This window comes from Budorcas taxicolor, chromosome 13 (genome assembly GCF_023091745.1).
Source record: "Budorcas taxicolor isolate Tak-1 chromosome 13, Takin1.1, whole genome shotgun sequence".
Classification (NCBI taxonomy): Eukaryota; Metazoa; Chordata; class Mammalia; order Artiodactyla; family Bovidae; genus Budorcas; species Budorcas taxicolor.
In genome coordinates this window covers 20,731,425-20,754,340 of record NC_068922.1, presented here as the reverse complement: position 1 = coordinate 20,754,340, position 22,916 = coordinate 20,731,425, and the positions used below count along the sequence as shown (strand labels likewise).

Here is a 22,916-nt window from a genome sequence, read left to right as displayed (position 1 = left end):
ACCGTGGGTTCTTTGAATCTGTTGGCCTTCTCATAAAGAATTTTGTTTTTCCCAGAGGGTCAACATTAATTAATGTCCTTACAATCTATTTAGCAGCCCATTGTCTCAGTGATGCCTAAACAAGTTGAGTGAGCTGCAGTGGTATAGCCTGGGTGATATAATCAGGTCGCTTTGAAAAGAGCACTCAGTAAAAATAAACTGTCTCGCACAGTGATTAACAGGGAAGATAATAAAGTATTCTGTCCACATGATTACTTTTCCTTATCTGTGAATAACATGATGTATACCATATTGCATAAAGAACCAGACGGAAGACTTTTCATGTGGTCTTTAATGAACTCACACTAGCTATAAAAGTTAAATAAAAATAATCATTAATATTCTTTAAATGTTACATTAAAAATGATCAATAGATCACTCATGTTTGTCTTTTGGGACAATGCATGGAAGTTTTCTCATGTCCATTGATTATACTTCTTCTTCTCTAAACTATTATATTGTATTATATTTCCTAAAGGAAATCAGTCCTGAATATTCATTGGAAGGACTTATGCTGAAACTGAAACTCCAATACTTTAGCCACCTGATGCAAAGAACTGACTCCTTGGAAAAGACCCTGATGCTGGGAAAGATTGAAGGCAGGAGGAAAAGGGGATGACAGAGGATAAGATGGTTGAATGGCATCACTGACTTGATGGACATGAATTTGAGCAAGCTCTGGGAGTCGATGATGGACAGGGAAGCCTGGCATGCTGCAGTCCATTGAGTTGCAAAGAGTTGAACACAACTGAGCAACTGAACTGAACTGATTATATTATATTGTATTATATATTATTATATGTTAACTAGTGTCTGACTCTTTGCAACGCAATGAACTGTAGTCTATCAGGCTCCTCCATCCATGGGATTTTCCAGGAAAGAGTACTGGCATGGGTTGCCATTTCCTGCTCCAGGGGATCTTCCCAACTCAGGGATCGAACCCAGGTCTCCCTCATTGTAGGCAGACACTTTACCATCTGAGCCACCAGGGAAGTCCCCTCTGGATCTTAGTAGCAAATAAATATCAGTTTATTTCTCTTAATTTCCCAAGGAAGAGAAACTAATATTTATCCTCAGAGACTATCAGAAAAGGCTAAAAGAAAAAAGTTCCATCTAAATGCATATTGACTGTTGTGATGTTTGTTATACTGAAAATGTTAGGAAATAATTTAAGAATTTACCATTAGATAATTTTATAAATCATGATATATCCACAAGTAGAATACTATGATATAATTACAATTATGTTACTAAATGTACTGCATAAGATAAACTTGTTCACACTGTTTTTTTTTTTCTAATTATTGGATCAAGTAGAAACTTTATTTTTATTGGCCAATGTGTACATTAAGAAAGAATGGCAGGATACACAGATATGAAGCTTAAAAGTATAAGTACTCTACTGGAATGACTAGAGTTTTCTTTTTTCTGCTTATTTAAAATGTTTTAGAAAAAAATGTATTTTCAATAATGTAAAATTCAAGAAAAGAATTCTTGAAGAAAAAATTTTAAATACTAAGGGTGAAATGCAATAGTTCAGGTTTTTTTAAGGAGTAAAACTTAAAAATATCCACCACATTTTCCACAAACACATTTAATTGTGCTGCTATCATGTATGCTAGCGTTTCTTTCAAGGTGTCATTCTTGGTTTCAATTATTCTTTTTGTTTTTGGATTTCTTTCTCCTCTCCTCTGCTCCAACTCTATCACCCATCTACATAATTCATGTTAATAAACAGATGTATATCCTTTCTCATCTTCTTTTGACATTGTTATTCTATAAATATTTACATTTGGAGTTAAATGCATGCACAGATAAGAGGGTGTCAGTCATTGTTGTTTAGAAATATTAGATCACATCATATAATCATTTTGCATGTTATCTCACTCCTTTAAGAATATCTTTTGGAAAGCCTTACAAGCCAACTGCATGGCACTACACTCTTTTCAGTGGCCGCGTGATATTGTGCACTGTGGATTGAATCAATTACCTTGGCTATTCCTCTAGATTCTTGACAAGGGGCCATTTTGGCCCCTTGGTGGTAGTTGTCAATTTCTAAAGATATTTTGAGCTTTCACCACTGGAGAGAGGAGTGGTGCTGATATTAGCTGGGTAGAGGCCAGGGATACTGCCAAACATCACAGAGTGTACAGGGAAGCTCCACAGCAATTAATTAGATTGCCAAAACACTCACCAGGCATACTCTGACCTCAGCGTGTTTGGCACTGGCTATTGCTCAGGCTAGTACACCCTCTTCTTAGGTCCCTACCTGTATCACTCTCTCTCACTTCTGTCAAGTCATTTTTCAAATGGCATTTTCTCAGTGCAGCCTATTTTGACCAGCATATTTAAATTACAACCCTCCCCCAATCCATCCACTAGCCTTCGGGAACCTACTTCCTCTATTCTTTCTTTCTCTAACTGACCATATGACTTTTTTACTTAGATGTTTATTTATCATTGTTTCCCCCTTCTAGAATGCAAAGTCCACTGTGGTGATGATTTTTGTCTGTTTCATCCTCTTAATGTTTCCCCAGATCCTAGAATGGTGCTTGGGATTTAATAAATGGATAAATAGATGAACAAGTAAATGATTAAATGGTTGTATGAATGATGCATACTCATGTTGAAAGTGAAAGTCACTCAGTTGTATTTGACTCTTTGTGATCCCATGGACTGCAGTCCGCCAGGCTCCTCAATCCATGGAATTCTCCAGGCAAGAACACTGGAGTGAGTAGCCATTCCGTTCTCCAGAGGATCTTCCCGACCTAAGGATGGAACGCTGGTCTCTTGCATTGCATGAAGAATTTTTACCATGTGAACCACCAGGGAAGACCCATGTTTATGTTACTTCCCATTTTTTCAACCTCAAACAATGTTGAAGTAAATATCCTTACATACATATGCTTACATAATGGTCTTTATATTTCTATATGGACAGAATGCTTCCCAAAATGGAAAACTTCCCACAACCATGAATGAGTGTCTTTCCCCTCTTTCCCCAATTCCATCACTCAGCCATCTGTGAGTGGCTTCTGAAAAATCCCTTCCCATCTTATTAATTTGCATTTTTCTGATGAGTTGCAAACTTGAGCATCATTTAATGTATTTGCTGATTATTTGAATTTGTTCATCTGTGAATTGGTTATGCAAATCTTCCCTGGTTGGTAAAACTGCCATTTCTAAGAAGTCTATAAGAGTTACCTACCTATATACTTGCAATATATAAAGAAAAGAATTTTCAAATCTATTATATGCCTGTTGATTTTATTTATGAAATTTTTAGACCATAGTTATAATTTTATATCTTTAAATACATGTGGTTTATTTATTTATTTATTTATTGTACCTTTTGGAAGGTAGATACTTCTTTAAATTGCACATAGCTTACCCTATGTTTTCTTGAAAGAATTTTATTATTTTGACTTGTTATATTATATCATTAATCCATTTAGAATATATGGTTGTATATGAAATATTCAGAAGAAAAACTAGAATTTTATTTAATTTCCTTCCAGGTGGATAACTAGCAATGCCAGCATCACACTAAATAATACATCTTTTTCCCAGTGAATTAACCTTTGTTATACACTAAACTCTTTTAATTATTTACCCAAGTGCCTTAATTCTCTATCCTGTTCCATTACCCTATCAGCTGATATATACTAATCTCATCTGTTTTTTAAGGAAATAAAAACTTGATGAAAGGCAGAAGAAATACAACTTGACAGGTCAAAAGGAATAGAAACATTCAACCTGAAACTGAATTAGTAAACAGCTTTAAACAAAAACGCACATCCAAGCTGTAATTGAAATCATGATATTTTCAATCTGTCTGGAATATATAAATAATAAAAGTAATGTTCTCATTTATTGAACATAAAATGGATGAGCCAATCTTAAATACCCTTTCTATGAAAAATTATTTTAATTCCATATAATCTTGTTCTTTTTCATTGAGCCTATGCTTCAATTATTTTGGGGAATGTTGTATTAATTAGAGTTCTCCAAAGAAACATAGCCAATAGGGTATGTGTAAACATAGCAAGGCATTTATTAAAGGAACTGGCTCATGTAATTATGGAGGCTGGCAAGCCCCATATTTGCAGAAAGAAAGCCAACAGGTCAGTGAAAGTCCAAAGGCAATCTGTTGGTGAGTTATCTTTTGCTCAGAGAGGCTGGTCTTTTTTGTTCTATTCGGGTGTTCAACTGATTGGGTGAGGCCCACCCACTACATGGCATGTAATCTGCTCCAAGTTCACCAATTTAAATGTTAACCTCATCCCAAAACACACTCCAAGATGATACATAAAATTAATCATCACAATATTTAAGATGATTTTTTTTAATCTCAAAGAAAAGCTAGATTTTATCCCTAAGAATAGTTTTGTCCCTAAGAAAATTTATCACTGAAGAGTTATTTTTAATTCCTAAGAAAGTTTGACTCCTAAGAAAAGAAAAGTGTTAAGCATCAGGCAAAATTTCAGGTTAAAAGCAAACAAGAATACAAGTTTACTTCTGTTCTGACTATATTACTTGCAAAACCATTTCAGATCACCTTACTCTCAAACCACCAGCAGGAAGCAAAACTTGTTCAGGGTTTACTGATGCTCATTCCTTCTATCATCACTTACCTTTTAAATCACTGCTTCTGCACTTCAGAGGGCCTGGAATGAAACTGATGGCCAGCTAGCTATCACTGTGGTAGCATGCCAACTATATTCTTTTGTCTACTTCATGCATTAATCCAAACATCCCCTACTCGTCCCTGCCCCAGTTAAGAAATTTTAAGGTCATCTTTATTGTTGCTATTTAGTTGCTAATTCGTGTCTGACTCTTTTTGCAATCCCATGGATTGTAGCCTACCAGGCTCTACTCTCCATGGGATTTCCCAGGCAAGAATACTGAATTGGGTTGTCATTTCCTTCTCTAGGGGATCTTCAAAACCCAGGGACTGAACCCACATCTTCAGCATTGGTAGGTGGATTCTTTACCATTGAGCCACCAGAGAAGCCCTGGGCCTTTAGGGTACCATAAATAAAATCTGAGTTTCTTAAAATATGGAACTAACTCTCTTTTCATAAAGGATACTGAGTTCTATCTCCACAAAGACACAAGGAAGGCACTCTGACGTTCACTCAAATAGTTAAAGCAGATTACCACCCAGTGGACTCTTTGGCCTGGCTATCTCTCCTAGATTTACCTGGTGTGTGATCAGGGTCTGGACTCAATGCTTCTGTAGGAATTTTACTGCCAATGGCCCAATCCAAGTCATCTTGAGACTCTTGAGTAAGATGGCAAGCTGTGGTCCAGTTTCCTGAAGTTGTTTCAAAATTGCAGCTTCCTGCTGTGCCTGTATATTGGCCTAAGGAAACAAAAATGTCAATGGTGTGTTCTGGAAATGTATGTTACACTTGATATTACACTTCATTTGTGATGGTTTAAAATTATTATGTGCATATTCTATTTAAAAATTTAAAGAATCATGGCATTTGTATTCATTGGAAATATCAGTTGTACACTGAAGCTTTTTTTATCACAGAATCTAGAAGTGCATGAATACTGTCATTTAGCCGTTAAGGATTTACATGAATTGACTAGTAACATTTTAGATGATAGATAAAACTGTATCTATACATGAAGAATGAATATAACATTATGATAATGCTGATAATTCAGGTCAAATAATTAAATATTTCCAGTTGTCTGGATGATTAATTTAGTCCCTCTGTGCACTGTAGTGCTTGAACAGCAAGGACCATTATAGAGGAAAAGTCAATAATTAATGAAAAGTTGCCTTTGGGAGAAGTAGTAAACAGTACAGGACACAAACCCTCTCTGCTACCATACCCATCATCCACATAAACATTTCAGAGCCAGTCATTAAATAATGAAAGAAGTTCTCTTCTAAAAGTGTTGATTGATAACTCATTAAAATATTAAGTTGTTCACAATGAGAAAAATTACTAGATAATAACTGATTGTCTACTAGCTAGTCATCTGTGAAAAGTGCCATCATAACACGCTGATATCTGCTTTCATTTTTCTTTAATTTTCTTTTTGCATAGCAGTTATTATTTTTGAGCATTCACTGTAAAAACTGTGTTACAGAGACAGAATGAATTATTGGATGGTTTAATCAGTATGAATCAACTGAGATTGTCATTGACATTTTTTTTCTTTTTTGAAAGATGAAATTTGTATTATTTTAACACTTCTTCTCCAGGTGGTTTCTCATTCCAAACTTTTTCTTAACATAAAACTACTATGAGCATGTATAGACACATTGTCACAGGAAAACTTGCTGTTAAAATGGATGCCAAACATTAGGTATTCAAAGCTTTACTATTTTTATAGAAAACTTTCTGAATCTCTGACAGTATTTTCATAAAATATTGGCCTTTTACTTCTCTGGCATGATTGCATCTTATTTCTATAAACTAGAATCATTTTTAATTATGTACATTTCTTTCATTCATTCTCCATGACTTATGATCCATTGATTTTTACGTTTATTTATGGGCTATGTATATCCTTTTTATGTTTACATGCCAGGATTATGTGATATAGATAGATATATATCATACTTATGCAATATGGATAAAAGTGAGGAACAGTTTCTCCAAGTGTTTAGCTAACCAACTGCAAACATCCAGAATCTTCCAAGGTTACAGAAAAGACAGCCATTGTGTGTTTATTAAAATGAAGTCACATACAGGTTCTACTGTATTTCTGCAACAATAATTATTCTACATCCTTTTTTAATTCTCTGTGATCACCTTTGCCCTAATTCTTGTACTCTATTCAATATTAAACTTCATATTTGACTCTCAAGATATCTACCTGATCAGGATTCATTCTGTTACATTTCAGCCTCTCTAACTCAAATTATGTCACTTTTGTTTTTCCCTTTTCTAGGGCTAATCTTGCTAATCAATTGCTTATCAAGCACTGCTATTAGCATTCCAAGGCTTCATTTATTTCAAAGTTACACAAAGTTTCCACATCTTTCAAACACACATTCTCTACTAATTCCTTTCTCACCTTGCAGAGGTAGCTAGGGTGCCCCTCATGTTAAAAAAAACAAAACTACATAAAATTTAAAAGTCTCATTCTGTATACCTTCATTCATTCTTTCCCATGGCTTTCATACTTTTGTGCAAATGATCTACAAATCCACAGACACAATAAAATGCAGCTGTTTTTGTACAAATGTTTGTTGAATATTCCACTTGGAATATGCAATTGTCGTCTCAAAGCCAACAATCCTAAAATGAACTCATCATTGATCCCAACAAATGGGTTCTTCTCTGAGATTGATTTATATCATAGCATGAATCTTCTCTTTCTAAAGATTCAAACTTTGAAGTTATCTTTTGATTTTTCATTCTTATTTTTGTATCTAATCTACCAACATCTGTAAAATCTCCCTTCAAGAATTTGTTGAATTCACTCCTTTTTTGCAGCCCCATAGTCTCTGTTCTAGTTCCATTGGTTTAAGTGCTGAGTTAAGAAGCCTCTTTCCTTACTGTAACCTTCATTCTATCAACCTTATAAACTCAAACTCCATCAATCATCTTTCAGACTTCTCTTCTGTTATTTCCCTTGCTCAAAATATTCAGGTGTTCACATTATTTGAAAATGCCCTCAAGACTTCTAGTCCTGAGTACAATAACCTTTCTGTTGATGCAATTTTTTTTAAGGCTGAAATCTGTCTTGTCTTCAAACTGTCTCTACAAAATTTTTCAGTAAATTATCTCTTGAATAAAATTGACATTTTTTTCAACTTTTATGTTAAAATACTCTTGTTTTTTGCATACTGTCTCTAGCAATTAGATGCTACCTGTCAGTCTTTCCTTTTCTCTCTTGTCCAGGACATAACTGCAGTTTTATTAACAGGGAAGAACTGAAGTTTTATGAAGAGTGTCTGAAGAGGCAAAAGTGTCTGAAGAGTCAAACAGCTGCTATCATAGCTCCAGCAGTGGCTCACAGTTTATCTAAGCAATCATGATGCAATGATCAAATTCCCCTTGTCTTCCCTGGTTTAAGACAGTCTTGGGATATATTTCTGACAATGAGACTTACTAGGAAAAAGACAACTAGGAAAATATTTCTTTATTCTTAAAAACAAGTCAAAAGGAAGAAAATCTATCTGTTCTTTCTCAGGATATCATTGCAAAGATGTGTAAGGGGAGCTGACTTTATAAGACCGTTCATTATCTGAAGAGGGCAGAACTTCAAGAATTATGGAGGGCATACAGTTCTATACTTTTGATGACAGAAGTTGCTAAATTAACCAACTCTAAATTGCTTTCGACTTCTTGTCATTTCAGAAAATACATTTTTCTTATTGTCTGTATCAGAGATGCATTTAGTTTCAGGTACTGAAAGCCCAAATAATAGCGTAAATAGACAAGAATTCATTTATCTCAATTAACAATAGGTCAGGAAGGTGTCAGTATAAGGCTGGCATCCTGCTGTTGTTGTTCAGTCACTAAGTCACGTCTGACTCTTTGTGACCCCACGAACAGCAGCACACTAGGCTGTCCTGCCCTTCACTTATCTCCCAGTGTTTGCTTAAACTCATGTCCATTGAATCAGTGATGCTATGTACCCATCTTATCCTCTGCTGCCCCCTTATCCTTTTGCCGTCAGTCTTTCCGAGGATCAAGGCCTTTTCCAATGAGTCAGCTCCTTGCATCAGGTGGCCGCAATATTGGAGCACTGTGGTTGTAGTTCCAGTGTGCAGTGTGAAGCACACATCTTCCATCCTTCCTTACTGTCATCTTATCCTCATGTTCCTTCATGGTTGCCAGATGATGCTGTACTTCCCAGAGCCACAAATATTCATGGCATTGAAAGCAATGGGAAGAAGAAAGAAGAGAAAAGCTTTTTGCCCACTCTGTCACTTTTTCCTTTTTGAAAGTGATACTTGCCCCCAGTTGCCATGTATATCTCATGGGCCTCTAGTGGCTACAAAGAAGCTGCAGAAGATAGTATCTGTGGCTGGTTATAATGCTGCCCCAAGTAAAATTGGAATTCTGTTTTTTAACAAAAACATGGATAAGCAAGTAGCAAAGATTGCTCTGCAGTCTAAACCTGTCAAGTTTCAAATTTCTCTACAAGTGTATTAATTTACCTTCTTTGCTCTATTCCATCTAGCAAATAATAATTTTCCTTCAAAGTCCAACCTAGGTCTTATCTTTCTCTTTCCAGATCATGTCCATTCTCAGGGATAGGGGGAGGGGGTGTGGTGGGGGGGGGGCAGTGTTTTACAACAGTAATTATAATTGTTACTATTTATTTAGCAACTTATTACTTCTTGGTTTTGCATGGTCACCCTAATTGTTATTTACCACTGCAGCCTGGTGTGCTACAGTCCATGGGGTTGCAGAGTCGAACACAGTGACTGAACAACAACCACCACTGAATTACTATAAACATTTCCATGTGATCAGGTATTATTATTAACTGCATTACATAAGCTATAATGATTCTACACTAATTATTGAATGATAGATGATATGAACAATTTGTAATATTTCTTGATGATTAATATGTATCAATATTTTTGACATGGCTACGGCTTTAGAAAAAATAATTTCCAAATTGTGAACTTTATCATGATTCCTTGAATTGACTCAAAGCATTACGAACACTCTTACACAACTGGCATTTTTCCACTGGTACAATATTCAGCCGTATGGTTGCATGGTCAGTACAAACATTAATCAACTCACTTATATTAAACAGATGGCTCCATCATTAATTATTTTTAATTCTCACATCCACATAGCCACCTTATTTTGCAACACCATAATATATAACATGGGCTTCCCTGGTGGTTCACTCGGTAAAGAGTCTGTTTGCAAGGTGGGAGAACCAGGTTCTATCCCTGGATCGGGAAGATCCCCTGAAGAAGGGTATGGCAACTCACTCAAGTATTCTTGCCTGGAGAAATTCATGGACAGAGGAGCCTGGTTGTCTACAGTCCTTGGGGTCACAAAGAGTCGGACACGACTAGAGTGACTAACACAACAATATATAACATAGGACTATTAAATAATTCCTCCTCCTTGTGACATGACTTCTTGGAAAGTTGCATTCCAAAGAATTTTGGAGAATCTGGGTACAGTGGGAAAGACTGTTGATAATGATGCTCATCACTGTAAAAGACAGGAGAGAAAGTAGCTGCCTCATTCTCTGCTTCCCTAGCCTAGAATATGAAGCACTCTTAATACCTGTTTCAAGTAATACCTTCCTTCCATGAAAAAAAAAAGGACATCTTTTCTAATGCAACTGTTTCTTTTAAAAAGAATTTCTCTCCTTTCCTATCAACTATGCATTTTTGCAACAAGAGGTAGAGATGCAAAAGAAAGATTTATCTTTGCTCATAACCTACAGTCAACATTTAGTCATAAGGAAAAGCTGCATTTATTGTCTGATGAGTATAAAGGACATGTAAATAAGGTACTCACAATGACTGACAAATTTCAAGAGAATATAAAAACAATATTATGAAAGAAGCTAACATTAATCTTCAAAGACTGAACAAATATATCCTTTACATTATTTCATTTAATTCTCAAAGCACTCTGTATATTATATCTACTGCATAGATAAGAAAAGTGAGTCTCTAAGAATTTAAATAATTGCCCAAGAAATGATGTTCAAAGTAAAAATGAAGACTCCAGTTTAATAATTTCAAAGGTCAATTCTTTCCTTATTTCTTCAAAGGTCACTTTGAAAATGTTCCATTATCCACAGTAGATTCTCTGCCTGCAGGAATCCAATGCTGATGTCTCTACTACATCCAAAAGATCAGCAATATAAAATATTGAGGGAGTCAATCTGAAGCATCAGTGTTAGTTGCTCAGTCATATCCGACTCTTTATGACGCCATGGACTGTAGCCTACCAGGCTCCTCTGTCCAAGGAATTCTCCAGGCAAGAATACTGGAGTGAGTTGTCATACCCTTCTTAAGGGGATCTTGCAACCTAGGGATTGAACTCCAGTCTCCTGCATTGCAGGCAGATTCTTTACCATGTGAGCCACAGGGTAGCCTTTGCAGAATCAAAAAAGTCACCTGAATATCCCTGTGTGCTTCGCAATGTTCCTTTTGTATATGAACAAAATCTATCAAGATGTTTTAAGAAAAGTGACCATTCACTTCTCAACATATTGGTTTTAGCTTAATGAATTCAAATATTTCCCAGTGTTGTTCATCAAAGTCATGAGTAACACTAACAGATATGGGTATATAATGGACTTCAGTTTTTGAAAATCAAAAATGCCTTTGTGTGTTTTACATCAGTACCTCAAATAGCTGTGGGAAAAATAAAAATCATGTAAGGTTCTCTGAGAAGAAAAATAAAAGAAAAAAAAAAAAGAGCAGAGGCAGCATTCACACCTGAAAAACCAAAGGACTTGAAATTCTTTCTAATGTTTTAAAGTCTATTTTTATAATTTGTCTACAGATGTACACACGCATACACATTATTCTTCATATATACTCCCCAAATAACTGGTGGTAACTTTATTCTTGAAAGTACCTGTTACATTTAAAGAAAATAACCAGGGATCCTTTCATTTACAAACTTTTTAAAAAGCAAATAACTTCATATTTTAATATATTTTCACCTCTAATTGTTTTTCCACAGTAGAAAGTCAATTTCTGATACCTAATACAATGTCTTATTCATTTTCATATACCCAATATGTGAACCATGAACTTCCAGATGTTCAAGATAGTTTTAGAAAAGGCAGAGGAACCAGAAATCAAATTACCAACATCCGCTGGATCACTGGAAAAGCAGGAGAGTTCCAGAAAAACAACTATTTCTGCTTTATTGACTATGCTAAAGCCTTTGACTTTGGCATCATAGTAAACTGTGGATCACAGTAAACTGTGCAAAATTCTGAGAGATGGCAATACCAGACCACCTGACCTGCCTCTTGAGAAGTCTGTATGCAGCTCAGGAAGCAACAGTTAGAACTGAACATGGAACAATAGACTGGCTCCAAATAGGAAAAGGAGTATGTCAAGGCTGCATATTGTCACCCTGCTTATTTAACTTCTATGCAGAGTACATCATGAGAAACGCTGGGCTGGATGAAGCACAAGCTGGAATCAAGATTGCCGGGAGAAATATCAATAACCTCAGATATGAAGATGACACCACCCTTTTGACAGAAAGTGAAGAACTAAAGAGCCTCTTGATGAAAGTGAAAGAGGAGAGTGAGAAGGTTGGCTTAAAGCTCAACATTCAGAAAACTAAGATCATGGCATCTGGTCCCATCACTTCATGGGAAACAGATGGGGAAACAGTGGAAACAGTGGCTGACTATTTTTTTGGGCTCCAAAATCACTGCAGATGGTGACTGCAACCATGAAATTAAAAGACAATTGCTCCTTGGAAGACAAGTTATGACCAACCTAGACAGCATATTTAAAAGCAGAGATATTACTTCGCCAACAAAGTAGCCATCTAGTCAAGGCTATGGTTTTTCCAGTGGTCATGTATGGATGTGAGAGTTGGACTATAAAGAAAGCTGAGTGCTGAAGAATTGATGCTTTTGAACTGTGCTGTTGGAGACTACTCTGGAGAGTCCCTTGGACTGCAAGGAGATCCAACCAGTCCATCTTAAAGAAGATCAGTCCTGAGTGTTCATTGGAAGGACTGATGTTGAAGCTGAAACTCCAATACTTTGGCCATCTGAAGTGAAGAACTGACTCATTGGAAAAGACTCTGATGCTGGAAAAGACTGAAAGCAGGAGGAGAAGGGGATGACAGAGGATGAGATGGTTGGATGGCATCACCAACTCAATGGACGTGAGTTTGAGTAAACTCCGGGAGTTGGTGATGGACAGGGAGCCCTGGCGTGCTGCAGTCCATGGGGTCACAAAGAGTCAGACATGACTGAAAAACTGAACTGAACTGAAGTGTTTAGAAGGTCGTTCCTACTCCAATTTAGGAATAGGAATAAATGGAAGAGTTTAATTTTTATATAAACATTTTCAATATATGTATATGTTTACATGAGAGAAAGATAATTTACTATCTGTAATAAATTTTCTATATGAATGTAACAGCTGTCCCTCTTGTCACATTGGATTATGTATATCACTATCACCATATTCTTATTATTTTTCCTTTAGAAACTTCTTAAACTTTGCCAAGTTTTTAGTGTTTTTACTGGTGATTATTAAAGCTCTACTTGTCATGTCTTGTGGGGAAAATGGCGACTTCAAAATGTTTCAGAGCACTGTTTAAGAACTCCATTGAAATAAATTCCTTACAGTCAATGTAAAATATACATATGTGTGTATATATATATATTTGATTCATGTAAAAGAAGTTAAAAAAATAATACTAGGAACCATTAGCTAATATATTATAAATTTCATTGGAGAAAATATACATTATAGAGGAAACAATATTTTATAAAATTAAGATTATATATTATAGTATTAGTAGTACAGTTCTAAAAAGTACCAACCATTTACACTTATTTGAAGTAGATGGGGAAACAGTGGAAACAGTGTCAGACTTTATTTTTTTGGGGCTCCAAAATCACTGCAGATGGTGAATGCAGCCATGAAATTAAAAGACACTTACTCCTTGGAAGAAAAGTTATGACCAACCTAGTTAGCATATTCAAAAGCAGAGACATTACTTTGCCAACAAAGGTCCGTCTAGTCAAGGCTATGGTTTTTCCAGTGGTCATGTATGGATGTGAGAGTTGGACTATGAAGAAGGCTGAGCACCAAGGAACTGATGCTTTTGAACTGTGGTGTTGGAGAAGACTCTTGAGAGTCCCTTAGACTGCAAGGAGATCCAACCAGTCCATTCTGAAGGAAATCAGCCCTGGGATTTCTTTGGAAGGAATGATGCTAAAGCTGAAACTCCAGTACTTTGGCCACCTCATGTGAAGAGTTGACTCACTGGAAAAGACTCTGATGCTGGGAGGGATCGGGGGCAGGAGGAGAAGGGGACGACAGAGGATGAGATGGCTGGATGGCATCACGGACTCGATGGATGTGAGTCTGAGTGAACTCCAGGAAATGGTGATGGACAGGGAGGCCTGGCGTGATGCAATTCGGGGGGTAGCAAAGAGTCGGACATGACTAAGCGACTGAACTGAACTGAACTGAATCCTTAATTTAAAATGAAAAGATGGGGTGAATGTTAACAATAATATGCTAACTAAAATAAGCCAGTCACAAAAGGACAAATCCTGCGATTCCACTTATATGAGGTACCTAGAGTCATCAAATGAATAGAAAAAAATTAGAAGGGTGGTGGTTGGGGGCTGAAAGTTAGGGAGAAGGAAGGGCTATTGCTTAATTCACATAGCGTTTTAGTTTTTCAAGATAAAAAAGTTCTGATTATAGGTGGTGATGTTGGCTGCACAACAATGCAAATATACTTACTGTCCCTGAACCATAACATCGAAAGGCAAGAATATTACATTTCATTGCACATATATTTTACCACAATTTAAAAAAAATAATGGATGCCAAAAGGAGAAATGAATACTGCAGAAGCATTGTCACTGTACCATCCTGAAAACAATACTGAGCTAAAAATAAAAAACACTTAACCACGGCTTGAGTATTACTCTTTCCCAGTGCATGTGTGATGTTTTCCCACTGAGACGTGGAGTCTACGCTCTTCCTCCTTTTGAATCTAGTCTTTGTTATCTGCATGATCATTAGGAAGAGTCAGGAGGGACATTCTGAAACTTCTAAGGTGAAATCATAAATACACTTGCTATTTTTCCAAGACTCTTGGAATGCTTGCTCTTGGAACATTCACATGTGTGAATGAAAAATGTTGCCTGCCATGTCAGTAAACAAAGGATGTTGTAATATCAGCCACTACCCCCTCCCGCATAGTGAGCCCTGAGGGAACTCAGGGTAGAAACAGCAGGATGCCTGACATCAAGCCTTCAGCCACTGCAGCCACCACAACAGCGTAGCCTGCAGGGACTCAGGATGGGAAAAACGAGGGTGCCACCCTAGACAGCTGAGATGGATACCAAAAGAATGATTTCAGTGAGCCCATCTTGCATCTTCCCATACACAGAGAAGGACTAAGTTCCTTAAGATATCTGGTTTTCTTTAATTAACAGCAATCTTTTGATGTCTGGACTACCTGGTCTTTGTTGCAAAATTTCTATATAATCTGGCTCTTTCTGGACCTCTTGGGAACACTCCCTCAGAGCTATCTGAGAGGCTGTCTTGTAGGCTTGAGTCCTCCAAGTAGCAGTAGCAGTAGTAATAGTATTTAGTAGTAATAGTAGTTAGTAGTGGTGGTGTTAGTCACCCAGTTGTGTTCGACTGTGTGTGGCCCTATGGACTGTAGCCCGCCAGGCTCCTCCGTCCATGGGATTCTCCAATCAAGAATACCAGAGAGGGTTGCCATTTCCTTCTCCAGGGGATCTTTCTGACCCAGGGATAGAACCCTAGTCTCTCGCATTGCAGGCAGATTCTTTACCATCTGAGTCACCAGAGTCCTCCAAAGAAAACACAATTCTCAACTTTCATGTTAAGCATTCATTTTTTTCAGTCAATACATGGTAAAGGCCAACCCCATGAAAGATGTCTGACTAACCTGTGATAGTCCAAGCCATACCAATTGCCCTAGAGGTTGATTCCATGCTGATCCATACAGAGAAGCCAAAGAGCACACACGTGCCAAATAAATAAGAGATACCACCATCTTGGAAGTGCTCCTCCAGGTCCAGATGTCCCAGTTTGAGCCATGTGGATCTGAGACAAACTGCCTCACTGATTCCTTCCTAAGTTACAGACCCACACAACTGCAAACCAAATGAAAGTTGTTTGGACCACTAACTCTTAGGGTACTTTGTTACACAGCAAATGCTAATTGTAACAGGCAGCCTGTGTGGCATATGAGTTCTAATCAGTAAGATATATGAAAAAAATTCTTTGGATTTAAGTATGTGCTCATGTTTTAAAATTACCTACTTGGCTTTATACATGACTTTAAAAATCATTTGAATTAAAGTTTGAATTTTAAAAAAATGTGGCTCATGTATTCTTTTTCCACTGCAATATAATTAATAAAATTAATCATTAAACTAGTATTTATTCAAGGTGCTCATTTTTTGCCTCATGTATAAAATCAGCCATTGGGTGGGGGGAGGAGTGAAAACAGTAATGAGAATTGATGAAGAAATGTAGACTGCTAGTTCAATTTCTGACAATTTGAATTCTGACTCTGCACACAGTTCTGTACAATGACATAATGGGAAATTTTTGTCACATGATTTGCTATAGATTTGCTGCAGTTTTTAGTATGGGGATAAAAAGGATGGTAGGGCTTCTATTTAAACATCTTCAGAGAGAAGTTGGAAAAATCTTTCGGCTATTCTAAGTCTACTCTAGTGCATGAAAAGAACATTTCTTTTCAACGTCAATAAGTTACTCTACTAATAAAGTGAAACTGCTGAACTGGCAACATTAGAACAGGCAAACACACTTACCACAGTGAGCTTCATCAGACCCATCAGAGCAGTCTGGTTTATAGTCACAGACAAGGTGGGATGCAATACACTTCTTGTTGTGGCACACAAAATCAGTGGCCTCTGGACAAATCTCAGAAGTCTCTCCCACTGGAGAAAAATAAAATAACAATCACAAACATCATTTGGTAATAGTTTCATTATACTTCAATGCTCCCTTTAGTTGCTTTATAGATCCCACAGTATTAGATAAGTTCAAGATTTGAATCATTGCCCAAGATAGACTTTAGATGACTCCCCATCTCTCAGTCACATCTGGAACTGTTCAGCAAGTAACAGAAACTGCACTTTGAAAATATATTTTAAGCAATCAAGGGCTGACCACTGTCTATTACATAAACCCAAACTCCCAATCAAGGCATTAAAATCTTTTGATTTTTGGTTCCAGCTTAGTTTTCCAGGTGCAACTCTTCTCTGAAGCACCTGCAGCTAAACTCTATCCTAGGACTGAGGGCTTCACTGAGATGCCACTTGCTCTTTGTTTTGCCATGTCCTCATAAATATTTCTTCCTTTGCCTGTACTGATCATTCCCTCTTTTGGTTCTGGCGGTCTGTTCAATCTTAAGACCCAAGGAAACAACTTTTTTCTCTACTCTGGTCTCACCTTCCCTTTGCCATCTGTGCCTCAGGTTGGACACTCCCTATTTCATGCTGCCTAAGAGCACTTTTATTTCTATATTAAATGTTTACCATCTTGTATAAGAGCTGTTTACAATCTGTTTGTCCTTACAGACTCCAAGCTCTTTTGACACAGGATTTTTGGGGCCTAATACAGCACTCAATATACAATTTGTGCTTTATAAATGCTAGTTATAATAATTGAAGGCATAATAGTATCATCTAAAGGTGACTTAGAAAAGCAGATTGATGGACTTCCCTGGTGGTCCAATGATTAAGAATTTGCTGGAAAATGCAAGGGACACGGGTTTGATCCCTGGTCCGGGGAAGATCCCACATAACATGGGACAACTAAGTCTGTGTGCCACAGATACTGAGTCCATACTCTATAGAGCCTGTGCTTGGAAACAAGAGAGGCTAACACAGTGAGAAGCTGGCTCTCTGCAACAAGAGAAAGCTCAGGCAGCCACAAAGACCCAGCTCAGCCAAAAATAAATGAAAAAAAAAAATTAAAAAAGCAAATCGACAGAATTTTCCAAGCAATTCACATGTTTGCATACAATTTCAACTGACACAAAGTCTAATGATAATACTTTATAGCTTCAAAATTATATACATTAAAGGTCTAAAACAATTGTTATCAAATTCAACAAATTAAATAAACCTCAACAATTCCTTTGTTACAGAGATTACTGTGGGTTTGAACCAGTGTGACTGTGGTGGCAGTAAGTCACTCAAAAATAGGCAGTATTTTCATGAAGGAAAATAGTAAATCTCTGCAGATTTCATAAAAGTGCATTTCCATAGTCTTTGAGTCATTTCCATAATACAACAGTTAAAACCTGAATAATTTCCAGAAACAATTTACCAGCAAAATGGAGTCTAAATATAAGATTGAAGAGAGGAAATCTAAAAGAACAGCCAATATTTAGATGTGGATATCAGTAAAATGAAGAATTAAAAGTTATGTTCTTTGAGTGATTTAGAATCTTTGCCACATAATTTTAATTAACATTGGTGAGAACTTACTATTAACCCAGAGAGGTATGCGGACACTGTTCAGTATGCAAGTCTATGCACTAGAGATTATTTTATTTTTCTATGCCATAGGCTATGGAGTTGTATAATTACTCCACAGAGGAAATGTGTTTTAATTTATAATCTAAATAATTGGTTCTTTAGTTTTAAAAAAATGATCAAGAGAGACTCCATCTCTAAATGAGGCTTATTTCCTTAACAATATAGGATAGAAAAAGAGAGAGAGAGAAAAATCATAGCATAGTGAATTATAGTATAATTATAGTAAATTTGGCATAGACCAGAGAACCTATGGTATAGTTCAGTCACTAAGACATGTCTGCCTCTTTGCGACTCCATGGACTGCAGGATGACAGGGTTCCCTGTCCATGACCAGCTCCCGGAGCCTACTCAAACTCATGTCCATAGAGTCGGTGATGCCATCCAGCCATCTCATCCCCTGTCATCCCCTTCTCCTCCCATCTTCAGTCTTTCTCAGCATCAGGGTCTTTTCCAATGAGTCAGTTCTTTGAGTCAGGTGGCCAAAGTATTGGAGCTTCAGCTTCAGCATGAGTCCTTCCAATGAATATTCAGGACTGATTTCCTTTAGGATTGAATGGTTGGATCTCCTTCCAGTCCAAGAAACTCTCAGGAGTCTTCTCCAACATCACAGTTCAAAAGCATCAATTCTTCAACACTCAGCTTTCTTTATGGTCCAACTCTCACATCCACATCTGACTGCTGGAAAAACCATAGCCTTGACTAGACAGATCTTTGTTGGCAAAGGAATGTCTCTGCTTTTTAATATGCTGTCTCGGTTGATCTTAGCTTTTCTTCCAAGGAGCAAGCATCTTTTAATTCCATGGCTGCATTCACCATCTGCAGTGATTTTGCAGTCCAGGAAATAAAGTCTCTCACAGTTTCCATCGTTTCCTCATCTATTTGCCATGAAGTGATGGGACCAAATGCCATGATCTTGGCTTTCTGAATGTTGAGTTGTAAGCCAACTTTTTCACTCTCCTCTTTCGCTTTCATCAAGACGCTCTTTAGTTCTTCTTCACGTTCTGCCATAAGGGTGCTGTCATCTGCATATCTGAGGTTATTGATATTTCTCCTGGCAATCTCGATTCCAATTTGTGCTTCATACAGCCCAGCATTTCTCATGATGTACTCTTCATATAAGTTAAATAAGCAGGGTGACAAAATACGCCTTAAAATCCTCCTTTTCAGGTTTACAACCAGCCTGTTGTTCCATGTACAGTTCTAACTGTTGCTTCTTGACCTGCATAAAGATTTCTCAGGAGGCAGGTGAGGTGGTCTGGTATTCCCAACTCTTTAAGACTTTTCCACAGTTTGTTGTGATTCACACAGTCAAAGGCTTTGGTGTAGTCAATAAAGCAAAAGTAGAGGTATTTCTGGAACTCTCTTGCTTTTTCGATGATCCAACGGATGTTTGCAATTTGATATCTGGTTCCTCTGTCTTTTCTAAATCCAGCTTGAACACCTGGAATTTCATGGTTCATGTACTGTTGAAGCCTGGCTTGGATAATTTTGAGCATTACTTTGCTTGTGTGTGAGATGAGTGCAATTGTGCGGTAGTTTGAACATTCTTTGGCATTGCCTTTCTTTGGAATTGGAATGAAAACTGACCTTTTCCAGTCCTGTCGCCACAGCTGAGTTTTCCAAATTTGCTGGCATATTGAGTGTAGCACTTTCAGAGTATCATCTTTCAGGATTTGAAATAGCTCAACTGGAATTCCATCACCTCCACTAGCTTTGTTCGTAGTGATGCTTCCTAAGGCCCACTTGACTTCACATTCCAGGATATCTGGCTCTAGGTGAGTGATCATACTCTCGTGGTTATCTGGGTCATGAAGATCTTTTTTGTACAGTTCTTCTGTGTATTCTTGCCACCTCTTCTTAATATCTTCTGCTTCTGTTAGGTCCATTCCATTTCTGTCCTTTATTGTGCCCATCTTTGCATGAAATATTCCCTTGGTATTTCTAATTTTCTTGAAGAGATCTCTCGTCTTTCCGATTCATTTATTTCCCTCTATTTCTTTGCACTGATCACTGAGGAAGGCTTTCTTATCTCTCCTTGCTATTCTTTGGAACTCTGCACTCAAATGGGTATATATGTCCTTTTCTCCTTTGCCTTTAGCTTCTCTTCTTTTCTCAGCTATTTGTAAGGCCTCCTCAGATAACCATTTTGCCTTTTTGCATTTCTTTTTCTTGGGGATGGTCTTGATCACTGCTTCTTGTACAGTGTCACAAACCTCTGTCCATAGTTCTTCAGGCACTCTGTCAGATCTAATCCCTTGAATCTATTTCTCACTTCTACTGAATAATCGTAAGGGATTTGATTTAGGTCATACCTGAATGGTCTAGTGGTTTTCCCTACTTTCCTAAGTCTGATTTTGGCAATAGGAGTTCATGATCTGAGCCACAGTCAGCTCCTGGTCTTGTTTTTGCTGACTGTATAGAGCTTCTCCATCTTTGGCTGCAAAGAATATAATCAGTCTGATATCAGTGTTGACCATCTGGTTATGTCCATGTGTAGAGTCTTCTCTTGTGTTGTTGAAAAAGGGTATTTGCTATGATCAATGTGTTCTCTTGGCAAAACTCTGTTAGCCTTTGACCTGCTTCATTTTGTACTCCAGGGAAAAATTTGCCTGTTATTCCAGGTATCACTTGACTTCCTACTTTTGCATTCCAGTCCCCTATAATCAAAGGGCTTCCCTCATAGTTCAGTAGGTAAAGAATCTACCTGCAATGCCAGAGACCTGGGTTCAATTCCTGGGTCAGGATGATCCCCTGGAGAAGGAAATGGCAACCCACTCCAGTATTCTTGCCTGGAGAATCTCATGGACAGAGGAGCCTGGCAGGCTACAGTCCCTGGGGTCGCAAGAGTCAGACACGACTGACCGACTAAATCACACCACACCACATAATGAAAAGGACACCTTTTTTGGGTTTTAGTTCTAGGAGGTCTTGTAGGTCTTCATAGAACTGTTCAACTTCAGCTTCTTCAGCATTACTGGTCAGGGCATAGACTTGGATTACTGTGATGTTGAATGTTTTATGTTGGAAATGAATAGAGATCATTCTCTCATTTTTGAAATTGCATCCAAGTACTGCATTTCAGACTGTTTTGTTGACTATGATGGTTACTCCATTTCTTCTAAGGGAGTCTTGCCCACAGTAGTAGATATAATGGTCATCTGAGTTAAATTTACCCATTCTAGTCCATTTTAGGTCACTGATTCCTAAAATGTTGATGTTCACTCTGGCCATCTCATGTTTGACCACTTCCAGTTTGCCTTGATTCATGGACCTAACATTCCTGGTTCCTATGCAATATTGTTCTTTACAACATTGGACTTGACTTCCATCACCAGTCACATCCACACCTGGGTGTTGTTTTTGTGTTGCTCCAACTCTTCATTCTTTCTGGAGTTATTTCTCTGCTGATCTCCAGTAGCATATTGGGCACCTACTGACCTAGCGAGTTCATCTTTCAGTGTCTTATCTTTTTGCCTTTCCATACTGTTCATGGGGTTCTCAAGGCAAGAATCTGAAGTGGTTTGCCATTCCCTTCTCCAGTGGACCACATTTTTTCAGAATTCTCCACCATTACCCATCCATTTTGTGTGGCCTTACACAGCATGGCTCATAGTTTCATTGAGTTAGACAAGGCTGTGGTCCATGTGATCAGTTTGGTTAGTTTTCTGTGATTGTGGTTTTCATTCTGTCTGCCCTCTGATGGATAAGGATAAGAGGCTTTGAAAGCTTCCTAATGAGAGAGGCTGACTGAGGGGGAAACTGGATCTTTTTCTGATGGGCGGGGCCATGCTCAGTAAATCTTTAATCCAGTTTTCTGTTGATGGGCAGGGCTGTGTTCTCTCCCTGTTGTTTGACCTGAGGCCACAACAGGAGGTAATGAAAATAATGGGCACCTCAGTGCCCCCTACCATGCAGCAGGCCACCGTCAACCCACGCCTCCACCAGAGACTGCTGGACACTCACGGACAAGTTGTGGGGTCACTGCTACTTTCTCCTGGGTCCTGGTGCACACCAGGTTCTGTTTGTGCTCTTTAAGAGTCTGTTTTACCTTGTCCTGTGTAAGTTCTGACAGCTCTATGGTGGGGTTAATCTATGGTATATCGGTTGCACAAATTAAAAATAAAAAGAGACTGCAATTCTAAGAAATGTAGATCTTCTTTGAGAGTATGGTCAGTCAGACTGGTGTTAGGAAAGTCACCATGGTAAATAGAAGAGGTGCATTATTTTCTTGAGCATGTCTTGTCTATCTTTAACCATTCAGTTTCTTCATTTAGTCAAAATGACAAATGCAGTACCTATTCACCTGGTCAACAGATAATGAAATGAAAGATAATCTCACATATGCTGTAGTAAATGAGAATGAGAATGGAAAGAGCATTGGTGCTCATAGGAGCAAGTTGAAGATACCCTGGCTGGCAGAAAACAATATATGAAACAGATGAAATATTTATTTTAGTTTAAAAAAGTAAAGACTGACTGACAGGGCCCTAAAGACCTAAAAGTAAACCATGATAAATGGAAAAGTCCTACAAAGAAGAAAAGATCTGCAAAATGATGTAGCCATAAGAAGTGAATATTTAATCCAACAAAAAACACAAGAAATATATAGGACTAATCCACTGTGGATC

General features: G+C 37.6%; 1 protein-coding gene across 1 annotated transcript in view; it reads right to left on the bottom strand.

Annotated features, from left to right (window-relative positions):
- MALRD1 (MAM and LDL receptor class A domain containing 1) overlaps window positions 1-22,916 on the bottom strand; it is a 603,405-nt gene that overhangs the window by 192,090 nt on the left and 388,399 nt on the right. The window contains exons 31-32 of the mRNA XM_052651192.1: window positions 16,552-16,680; window positions 5,243-5,404 (exon numbers count right to left, since the gene is read on the bottom strand). Of these exons, the coding sequence (XP_052507152.1) occupies window positions 5,243-5,404; window positions 16,552-16,680 (291 nt within the window). The remainder of the gene's footprint in view (window positions 1-5,242; window positions 5,405-16,551; window positions 16,681-22,916) is intronic.